This window comes from Squalius cephalus (genome assembly GCF_949319135.1).
Source record: "Squalius cephalus genome assembly, chromosome: 5".
NCBI lineage: Eukaryota > Metazoa > Chordata > Actinopteri > Cypriniformes > Leuciscidae > Squalius > Squalius cephalus.
In genome coordinates, this window is record NC_137126.1 from 40,056,257 (window position 1) to 40,068,409 (window position 12,153).

Genomic DNA, 12,153 nt, shown 5'->3' on the forward strand with positions numbered 1-12,153 from the left:
CGCAATTTATCTGCATGACCGACTTTTGAACACTGCACTTGTGTTTAACTTGTTTAAACCTAAAACAAGTAAACAATTTTGCCAGTGCAGTAAGAAATACACTTATATTCAAAACACATTATCTAAAAACAACTCATAGTAGCTTATTCAGGGCTGCATCAAATAAATGTATCTTGTTTTAAGGATTTTTAAATAACGTGTGGGTAATGCAATATTTTAAAATGTGTTTGTGTAATCAAGTGTTTCAACATACCTCTGTTCCCTTCCTTCTCTATAATCCAAGTCATAGCTCTGTATAGAGTCTGTCCTAGACTCTTTTGACAATGCCTCATGCTGTAATCTTCGACCAATGGGGTACTGATGTACAGAGGAATTAGGTTGAGCTGTGGTGTGGTATCGTGGAGGCCTACTGTTTGTCTCACTGCGATAATCACTGTCCCTGTCATCCACAGCACTGTCATGGTCATCGAAAGCTAAAGCACAATGAAATCCAGAAGTAAGTAAAGTCTTGTCAGGGAGGACTGCACCTAAAACTCTGCATTCACTTCATATCATATAGCATCTGTATTTGAGTGTTCAGGGCAGAGACTCCAATGTACAAATTCAAAATGATAGTGAACATTAACAAAGCAGTGACAACAGTGTGATGCGCTACACTCCATAATAAACCATTTTTTTGAACAAATTAAAAAATATTATAAAAAGCAGTTATGTTATGTTAAATTAAATATCATTTTACTTTTAAAAGTTTATTTGTCAGATCACTGCATAAAAGCTAAAAGGCTATTAAAAATTGTGAAAATTATAAAGAAATGGTGACCAGTCACAGCATCTTCGCCTTACCTTATATACAGTACATATAAAATCTTAATGTTGAAAAAAGTTCATGGAGATGTTATTTTTCAATTACACATTTCTAAATACAAATAATACAGATAACAAATAAATGCATGAAGCACAAATAAATGGTAAATGAAAGAATGATGGAAAGCCAAAGTGGGAAAGGAAAGAGAATAGTGCAAAACCTCAGTTTGCATACTGTATGCACTAAACTTAATCTTGTTGTATGTAGGCTACTAGTTAATGGCTTGGACACACCAACACATTATTTATTATTACTATTTCCAAATTTTAGAATAGTAGTAAAGTTAACAAATTAAAACAAAATGGATTATCAAATAAGTTTTAATTCAATGCTAGGCTTTGCAAAGAAAACCACACATTTTAAAAATATAAGGCTTTAATCAAAAGGTTTGAGATGGCAAACAAATTTAGTAGTGTGGCAAAACCTTTGATTGGTAGTGTATATTAGACACCTTAGATGTCTGATTCTGGTCTACTGCTAATAAATATTACATTTTTGACTCAAATAATCACCTTCAGAATCTGTATGTGTATTTGTGTTGTTTAAATCTAATTCTCCCTTACAAGTGCAGCCAACTGCATTTGATTCACTCTTTCTCTCTGTGAATTAATACATTGTAAAAGAAAGAAAGAAGTAAAGAAGTGAAATGATGATGAGTTCCAACACACAAAATACGTACTCTGCTGATCATTCCACCCAAAGTATGTCCAATTGCCTAATGGTGTGGAGAAAGTTAAATAGCAGAAAACAGTTGCAATTTATGGTTTAAAGCATGTAGAAAAATCTACTTTCTTATTCATTCAATATCATAAATCTACACCTGTTCTTGTTACAAAACACCATCAACTATTTCTGTGAATTACTCATGGTGAATTACTGTGAATTAAGGGCTTCATGGTTGCTTAAAGGGATAGTCACCCAGAAATGAATTTAGTTAGAGAGAAGTTAGAGTTAGAGAGACTGACAGTCTCAGTATTCACTTCCACTGCATCGTTTTTTCATATCATGAAAGTAAATAGTGACTATAATAGCATCATTCTGCCTACTATCATCTTTGATGTTTCAAGTAAAAAAGAAAGTCATTCAGGTTTGGGGCAAAATGAGGGTAAATGTTGACCATTTTTATTTTTTAATTAAAAGAGAATCTTGGCAATATTACAACAAACAGAACATAAAAGTATGAACGACAATCACCAGGACTAAATGCATTACAATACAACAGCTATTATTTACTGCCATCTATTGGCTTAAAGAGGAAATGTCATGTAGTATTCCTGCACTGTAAAAGCTGAAAAGAGAATACTTACAGCACTGGGAGGGTACTGGGGGCAGCTGTCTCCTCTGTGCTTCATCTTGGAGTGAATACTAAAAAATAGATGACATCAGCTACATAAATGAGGTGAATCAAATTTTGTAAGATAGAGGCCTGCTTAAACTTATTTTTACACTGGCTAAAATTACAATAAACCATATCAGCTAGAAGTAATTTGTAACTAATCAGATGTGACGTTCTTGTGCTCTAGTCTTCCCTCCATTCATTATACTGTCCAGCTCATTGGTCTTTTGGCATGATAAATGTGCAGTAACTCAGTGCTCACAGCAGGTGGCAGACGATGATAATTCTTTCCATAAAGAATTCCTTTTTTTGTCGTTGTTGTACCAATACAATATTGATGAAAACAAAATACAAAATACCTGCTCCAAACCAGCATAAGCCAAATCAATACAAATTTGAAAATACAAATCTAAAGTTGAGTTGTTGTTTTTTTGTTAAGAAAATGCTGAGATCTATTTTCAGTCTATGGCTGAAAATTAATCAAAAACATTACAGATTATAAATATATCAATACCTTCATTTAACCAGGAAAAGATTCTGAGATTAAAAATCTCTTTTACAGGAGTGTCTTGGCCATGATAAACAGTCCGGATTTGCATATACAAGTAGCAACATATAAACAAAATATTCATTAAAAAAACATACAACCATTAAAAGCATGTCATGATTTAATTCTCTAAATTACGTATTACAGTTTTAAAATGACTAAAAAACACCAAATTGTGCAGCCTCAATTTCGATTCAAGAAAATCCCAGTCCGAGTTTGCGGCATATTTAAAGGCAGCTTTACCAAGATCAATTCTGACCGGAGGTCCTGAGATATGAGTGACCCAGTATGGCTTTATATATTAATAAATACCAGTTTATTGTTCTTCGAATGGTTAATCAAGACCAAGCAACTCTTTTATACAATGCACAGTGATGTGTTGACAATTTACAATCTGTAATAAATCTTTAGACACCATGATACAGAGCATCCAGAGAGGCAAGGAGTATGTTGATGCACTACAACCCCATAGTCAAGAACCGGTAAGAAGGTATGTATTATATTGCTGGATCTAAAAAGAAAATTAATCAAATTCAAGAAAAGGATGTTCTAAATTCATCTCAAACAAACTTCAAAAGAGTCCTTTTGAAAAATGCATTAATATTGTTTAAGAATGCAATAAATAAATAAGATTTTAAATGCCTAGGCCCATAAAGAAACATGTTACTTCTTCTACTGTAAATATTCACACCTCTCTACTCCAACTAAACACACACAGTCTGTACCTCATCATGTATCCTCATAGAGTTGATGCGCTCCAGCTTTTTAGTCCAGTACTGGGCCTCGTCGTCGGGTATATCTGCACAAGCCAACAAATAATGGAGAAATAAGGGGGAAAGAAAGTCTGATATTCCGATTAAACTCCAGCTTCCACTATCTCACACTCCTCCCTTCTAGTTTCTCTGGCCACACAGCATTCAATTCTGTATTCACAGTGTTTAATATGACATGAGAGACAGGGGTTACTGCAGGAACATCACAAATACATCAGCAGCACCCTTCACTTCCTCTATATTTTTCTTATGATGTTCTCCGTTTATGTCTCCATAATTCTCTCATTTCATTTAACTTTTTAGGGCATACAGTGGTGCTAAAAACTCAACTCAACACAACACAACACAACACAACACAACACAACACAACACAACACAACATAACATAACAAAAGTTTCTCAACTTTAGTCCTGGGAACCCACCTATCAGAATGTTTTGGATGTCTCACTTATTAAAACACCTGACTCAACTCTTTAGTATGTTGAATAGGTAGACATCTAAAACATTCTTGAAAAACACTATACTATACTATACTATAATAATGAACAGGACTACCAAAAGGGAGCTCAAAGCGTGTGTCCAGCAGCACTTGGTGAGGAGTGGGGTTTTTAGTGCCATATATCTCATCTTCCTTCATCAGAACCTCAGAATCCAGTGAGGTCCATTCTCCAGGCCCCTCCTAGAGCAAAACAGAGAAGAAAAAAAAAAACCTGTAAGATGCCAACTCTGACTCTGAGATACAGTGCATGAAATATAGATAGACACCAGCATGAAGATATTAGAGGTAGCGTTTGGAGTTTTCAAGTCAGAAAGCATCCCTTTTTACCAGTGGCACTTTGACTGTATTTGTTTTACAGAGTATTTGCATTTTCAATTTTAAAAATTCATGAGAACCACACTAATTTAGCTACATTTCTGGAGAAAATGTAAGTGGTCGCCTGTTGACAGTAGCTGCCAGGGCCTTGCTATGTAATTATTCCAAGGTGATGCGTTATCATCCACCAGTCAAACATTGTAAGCCTGAATGCTTAATAAAGTAAAAGCACTCCTTTCCACATCAAGCCACATGCCTTGAAGTATAATTTACATTACTTGCACAAGTGCTGGGTTTATTTTACTTAAGTAATACTTAAGGTTAGGGATTTAGTTTTTTAGCTTTTTAAAGTACCATTGGTTATATTTATATACCCTTAATCCTTAATTGATTTAGTCTCTTGATCAGACCATTAATAATATAATTTGCGCTGTTGACTGGCACCCTGGGGTTATTTCATAACTGTCCAGTTGGAAGCAGTTCAAGCAAAGTTTCACATCATTTGCAATGCCTTCCCCACCCACCTCAGCTCCGGGCATGACTCAGATGGTCTTATGTATCGTGTGAAAAGGGGTGGGAGTGGCACTTTCATGCCTCACCAGATAGACAGCTGAGTCGAGATGTGTGACTCTTGAGGGCATGTTCTCTGTATTCCGATTGGCTGGTGGTGCCAACTTACCTCATCTGATTGCCGGATAGTGTTAAGTGGGATCCATGCTGTTCCTATCAAGGTGTCCCAGATGAGTCCTTTACTCCACACCTCCACAACCAAACCCAGGTCCAGACGATTTATCTCACTTGGGACACAGATAGAGACAGAAATAGAGATCAGACCATCAACAAACATGCATAAATTCTTTTTTCACCCACACCTCTCTGTGAGTTTAAGACACTTCATCAGGGTCCATTAGGGGAGAGTCTAAAAATAGCTTTGCCAACGGTAGGTGAATTGAGAAAATGTACTAGGCAAATATTTTGCACAGACCATAAAAACTGCATTTCAAATAATTAATACAACTTTTTTACAATGGAAATTGAATTATGTAGTAAAGATTTCTTGATTATTGGCAACTAACAATATTGGCAATGGATGTCCGTCCATCTTGTCTATCTCTCTGTCAGTCTATCTGTCCGTCTATCAGAGGTCTATCTATCTATTCAACAACAACAACAAGGATCTGCCTATCGTTCATTGGAATTTAAACTATATATTGTTCCTGAAAAAAACTGGCAGTGTTTCCATTGTGGACTCTGCTTTAGGGTTAACACTTTACTTCAATATTGGTCTAAACAGCTCCTAATATTCACTAAAGTATTAATTTCAAGCTCTTATAGAGAAGTTAAACTACAAGAACAGAAATATTCTCTGCAGAATTCCAAGAAACCAGACCCATTCTTCACAATCATATTTAATATAAAGACACGGTCATTATCTTTGGAAGCGGGAGAAGAGGAAGGGGGATTAATTATAGGTCTCTCTGAACACTACGATCAGAACAGTGAGTCTTTTAGGAGTCCTGCTACCTCTAAATATTTTAATTTCTCTGTAAAACTCATAATTGTCTCTACCTCTCTTCTTTAGTTAATTCTCAGTGGTCTGTAAAAGATTGATGCTGGCAGCAAACCTTTAATGCAGCCATTTCACTACATTTCTCACAATTTCTTATCCAAAAAAATCTAAAGCAGTTAAGCATCTTGCAAGTAGGTCAGAATTGTGGTTGTGAATCTTCCCCTTTGAGATTTGAACCCAAGGGGTCAGGGTTTGGCTAGTTATTGTGAATGGATGTCACTTTGTAAAAAAGAATGACAATAAAAGGTAATTCAAAAAGGAAGTTATCAAACCCTACTATAGACATCATAGCCAAAAACTGACTTAAATTATATCAAGTCATTTTGCCATACACACCACGCAAACATGAAAACCAACGAGGTTTGTTCTTGTGTTAGGCAGCAGATTTGAGCTTCTGCAAGAACCAATGAGGTTCGTTCTCACGCGTCAAGCAGGTTCGGTTGAGCTTCTGTTTATTTTCGCTGATCAATGTTTATATGTGAATAAAAGCCTAAATTCAGTCTGTTTATCGTATAAAGTGATCGTGTCTCTTCAGAAAATTTGGACTAAACCGCTCGATTCATAGGATTACTTTTACAATCTCTTTATGAACTTTTTGAAGCATCAAAGTGGTAGTTGCAAAGCTGTCAGTGAAGAGAACTGGCTCAGATTTTATTAAAAATATCTTCATTCGTGTTCTGAAGATTGTCGAAAGTCTTATGGGTTTGGAAACGACATGAGGGTGAGTAAATGACAGAATTTTCATTTATTGTGTGAATTAACCTTTAAGGTCCAAATCCAACATGGACATGCCCAAACAAAAGGGCAACTGAGTGATTAGAATAATTAAATAATGAATAATAATCTTGTAGATCATTAGACAACATGACATTAAGGTTACCTGAAAAGCCTCTGTAAACTCTCATAAAAGACTTCAAAAAATGTCAAGGTAATGTCATAAATGTCGCCTTGGTAAGCATAAGAGACTTCTTTCAAAAAAACAAAAAAAAATTGTTACCGCCCCCCAAACTTTTGAACGCCAGTGTACCTTCATACAAAATCACTAGTCATTAGATAGTCATTAACTACCTGGGCAACAATGCAACAACACAAACCAACTTCCTTGGTACACGATTAGATATTAGCAATTTGTTGTAGCGTCTCCACAATTTTGTTCATCAAATGGTTTCACTGTCCATCTCTCTCTCTTTTTGTGTCTGTCTATCGCTTTCAATTTGTCTCGACCCTTTAGTGGTCTGATCCCTTGCAGTATGTGGCAGTTTAACCCCTCAAAGAGCAGATGAAAGCTCAAGACTCATCCTCTTTATCCCCAACACACACTCTCTCTCACACACACACACACACGCACACACATCTCACAACAATGTTCACTTACTCTACTAACACACAAACATAGGAAAGCATATACACTTTGTCTCACTGTATATACAGTTGTAATCGAAATTATTCAACCACAAATAAGCAAATAAGGTTTATTGGCCAAATTTACAGACTTTCAGCTGTTTGCAATGAACAAATCAAACATAAGTAGCTAATTGAAATGGCTCCTGTGTGGATGTTTCAATGGATTGAATAATTTTGAGACTGCAGAAGTCATTAAAAGTTGCATTTTCAGTTGAATGTGCGGAAACCACTTGAAACATTTGTTGTGTTGAGGTATTTCAATTACTCTTGTTTGATTTTTTCATTGCAGCTCTCTCTCTCTCTCTCTCTATATATATATATATATATATATAAAGAGTTCAGATGCAAAAGCCTCTAAGTGTCATCTGAAATTTTCTTCTAGAATGATAATTTTTATCAAGCTCGTATATTTAAGTTCAGTCATTTCACTTAAATGACAATTAATAGGTAATTTTCATTGCCAATTAAATGAAATTACTGAACTTAAATATACGAGCTTGATAAAAATGATCATTCTAGAAGTGATCATTCTACATCACAGTTGAGAAATGTCAACTTTATGCAAATGAGAAGCGATTTTCGCGAGCGACAACCAATAGGAAAGAAGCCTTTCAGTGGAGCTCTGCCGTCACCGTCTCGAGTGCAGTGGAGGCAAGACAGAAGAGTTCGAGGGCAATTTCACTGTTTTATATGATTTGACTGTAACTAACCACAAACATGGATATAATAAAATTATGCATGGAAAAGAAACTGTCACCAGTCTCAGTGAGTTTAATTAATACAATTATCTTACAGTTTGAGTGTTGTAGTTTTATGATGCAAGGCACTGCTGCAGTTCATTTTGCAGTTTCCCCTGCATTATGTTGACTATTAGGGACAAGGAAATTGATTATTTGTCAAATTCAGATGACGTTTTAGTAATTTATGACAGTATGAGTGAGTTTAATTTGTAGATTGATCGATTGTTAATCTAGTAAATTATTTAATCCACTGAACACTGCTGTGTGGTAATATAAAAACATTCCCCCAACAGCATACTGTTTCTTTTGAGCCTAATTCCTAGTCAAATTAAAATAATATAGTTATATCACTTGTGATGGTGTTTTGTATAGATGTGGCCAGACGAGCAGTCTACCAATAACATTAGAGCGACAGCACTACCAATGCCCACAAGCGACTTCACAGTATAGAGACTAGCGACATACAGCGACAAAATCGCTGGCTGTGTGAACGGGGCTTATGGGGCCACGTGGCTCACTCAATCAGCAGACATGTAACGTGCGATTAGAGTGATTGATAGAAAACCTGACAAGTTACAAAACAATATGACCTTTTCAGCTCATCATGAACCTGAACATGGGAGGTCCCTGAACTTGGGAGGCCCCTGGGCTTCAGCCCCGGTAAGCCCGTGCATTAATGCGGCCTTGACAACGCGCATACACTTTGATTCTCTCATCTACACAGAAGCAGCAGTTTTCATTTTTGCAAATCATACATTATTACAAGGAAAAATATTAACACACGAGGGAAATCATTGTTGTGTCCATGAAGATGTGAAAAAATAGGCATCAATCTAGCTTACACATTTACCCAAATTATTATACGCCTGTTTAACCGAAGCTAATTTGGGTGGGTTTCTCCCATCCCCATACAATGTCACTTCTCTGTCTTTTACGGCCCTGATGAGAACGTCGGTCTCCTCGGCTATGAACCGCTCCTGGCGTGCGCCTGGCAAATCCGCCATTATAATAGCAATCCGCCATAGAACAAGCGCGCCTGCTCTTAAAGGGAATGTGAGATGGTGCTCTGATTGGTTTATTTCACGTTACGCCCAAACCACACCTATGAATAATGAAGCTACTTCAGACCAACCCATTTTAGATTTGCGTCGGGCGCAAGAGTCATTTATCCCGCCGGTATAATAGCAACAGCGCCCAAGACCCGCCCACAAAGTTACTTGCGTTTCGCGCTTGATACTTAAATAGGGCCCATAGTGCGCATATATATATATATATATATATATATATATATATATATATATATATATATATATATATATATATATATATATATATATATATATATATACACACACACACCTAAAGGATTATTAGGAACACCTGTTCAATTTCTCATTAATGCAAATCTAATCAACCAATCACATGGCAGTTGCTTCAATGCATTTAGGGGTGTGGTCCTGGTCAAGACAATCTCCTGAACTCCAAACTGAATGTCAGAATGGGAAAGAAAGGTGATTTAAGCAATTTTGAGCGTGGCATGGTTGTTGGTGCCAGACGGGCCGGTCTGAGTATTTCACAATCTGCTCAGTTACTGGGATTTTCACGCACAACCATTTCTAGGGTTTACAAAGAATGGTGTGAAAAGGGAAAAACATCCAGTATGCGGCAGTCCTGTGGGCGAAAATGCCTTGTTGATGCTAGAGGTCAGAGGAGAATGGGCCGACTGATTCAAGCTGATAGAAGAGCAACTTTGACTGAAATAACCACTCGTTACAACCGAGGTATGCAGCAAAGCATTTGTGAAGCCACAACACGCACAACCTTGAGGCGGATGGGCTACAACAGCAGAAGACCCCACCGGGTACCACTCATCTCCACTACAAATAGGAAAAAGAGGCTACAATTTGCACGAGCTCACCAAAATTGGACAGTTGAAGACTGGAAAAATGTTGCCTGGTCTGATGAGTCTCGATTTCTGTTGAGACATTCAGATGGTAGAGTCAGAATTTGGCATAAACAGAATGAGAACATGGATCCATCATGCCTTGTTACCACTGTGCAGGCTGGTGGTGTAATGGTGTGGGGGATGTTTTCTTGGCACACTTTAGGCCCCTTAGTGCCAATTGGGCATCGTTTAAATGCCACGGCCTACCTGAGCATTGTTTCTGACCATGTCCATCCCTTTATGACCACCATGTACCCATCCTCTGATGGCTACTTCCAGCAGGATAATGCACCATGTCACAAAGCTCGAATCATTTCAAATTGGTTTCTTGAACATGACAATGAGTTCACTGTACTAAAATGGCCCCCACAGTCACCAGATCTCAACCCAATAGAGCATCTTTGGGATGTGGTGGAACGGGAGCTTCGTGCCCTGGATGTGCATCCCACAAATCTCCATCAACTGCAAGATGCTATCCTATCAATATGGGCCAACATTTCTAAAGAATGCTTTCAGCACCTTGTTGAATCAATGCCACATAGAATTAAGGCGGTTCTGAAGGCGAAAGGGGGTCAAACACAGTATTAGTATGGTGTTCCTAAGAATCCTTTAGGTGAGTGTATGTATATATATATATATATATATATATATGTATATATGTGTGTGTGTGTGTGTGTGTGTGTGTATATATATATATAGTATAATAGTCTTTTTAAAGTTAATGAAAAACAATGTAAATGAAAGATGCAAGGAAAAATGCATCCATTAAGTCCATCATTATCTACATTACAATCCAGCTGTTACTAATCCTAATCTTGACATTACATAATCAGATGGCTTTGTTCCACTCCACAAGAACAGGATTTGCTCCTACAGTGACGCAAGCACTTTTCATTTTACATGACATGCTTGTTTCTGTGTGTGACGACTGTATTTTAAACCAAATATGTATCATTCTGCTGCTGTTCAATTGTCATTTGACCTAAACATGTGTCAATAGTAAATTTTAAAATATTTAATTAAAATAATATATTTTCTGTTCATGTGTCACATAAGCATTTCCTAACCATATCAGTGAATCAGGAATCATAGAAAAATAATACTAACATTTGAGCAGTGATCTCTAGATAATAGCCGTCACACCAAAGCCTCTATTTTGAGCACGTAAGCCTCTTAAAAGAGGGCAGATTTTAGTCCATATCGACTGATTTATCATACTCTGTTATGACCTCAGGACACTTCAATAAAACAACACCAAGAAACTCCAATAAAAACAAACTGGAAAACATATTTGTTTTTGTTTGTACAGCAACTCAATTTAAAAAGTGACACTTTGTAGCATTAATTAAATATTAGATTAACAAATATATTTTAGATAATCTGAGAGACCCATTTACATGACCGTTTGAGTTCAATCCAAATTTTAATACCCAAATGTGCACATGATGTTAACATGGACTCTGGAGTTTTCAACTATGTTCCAAAAGTAAACCTAAATATTCCCAGTTATATTACATATCCAAACTGAGGTGATATATATAAAAAATAAAAAAACAAAGTAATTTGTGCAGTTACAAAAACTTAATGGTTTGTCAGATAAAATCAACTTCACCACCTCAGTCATTAAAACAGCAGACATTAATATTAATTTTATTAATTAAAATCTAAAATATAACAAAACATGCCACTTTAGTCCAAAACACATTAACTACTGCAGAACCAGTGCAATAAATGTGATTTCTTTTAATTTAAACATAACATTTAAATAAAGTTTGAAAGCATCAAATCTTGTTGAATTGGAAAACATGTATTTCATGACAGACACTCTATTGGCGAATTTATGAGACTATGCATTTGTGTGAGTGTTCAATCTGGAAAAACACTTGTAACCTAATCTATTATTGAAGATGTCCCAGGACCTGGACAGAATGATGATACATTAATTTTGCCTGTCACTCATGGCTGAACAGCACAGTCTAGCCACAAACACAGAAATGACTGCCGGGAATATTGTGCCCGCTCTAAATGATAGTGTGGCAGTTTTCTGCATAATGTGTCACACTAACAGGCCTTTCAAATGTACTCATCTGAAACCTCCTGCTAGCCTCTTGCTATTGATACCTCTCTCTTTCTTTAATACATTCACTTTGCCTTTCTA

At 36.5% G+C, this 12,153-nt stretch overlaps 1 protein-coding gene across 1 annotated transcript in view; it reads right to left on the reverse strand.

The window, feature by feature from the left end:
• LOC307159147 (uncharacterized protein) overlaps positions 1-12,153 on the reverse strand; it is a gene marked incomplete at its 3' end in the record, with an annotated part of 45,361 nt that overhangs the window by 10,608 nt on the left and 22,600 nt on the right. The window contains exons 4-9 of the mRNA XM_079872358.1: positions 5,016-5,133; positions 4,078-4,201; positions 3,474-3,547; positions 2,173-2,230; positions 1,545-1,580; positions 254-473 (exon numbers count right to left, since the gene is read on the reverse strand). Coding sequence (XP_079728484.1) covers positions 254-473; positions 1,545-1,580; positions 2,173-2,230; positions 3,474-3,547; positions 4,078-4,201; positions 5,016-5,133 — 630 coding nt within the window. The remainder of the gene's footprint in view (positions 1-253; positions 474-1,544; positions 1,581-2,172; positions 2,231-3,473; positions 3,548-4,077; positions 4,202-5,015; positions 5,134-12,153) is intronic.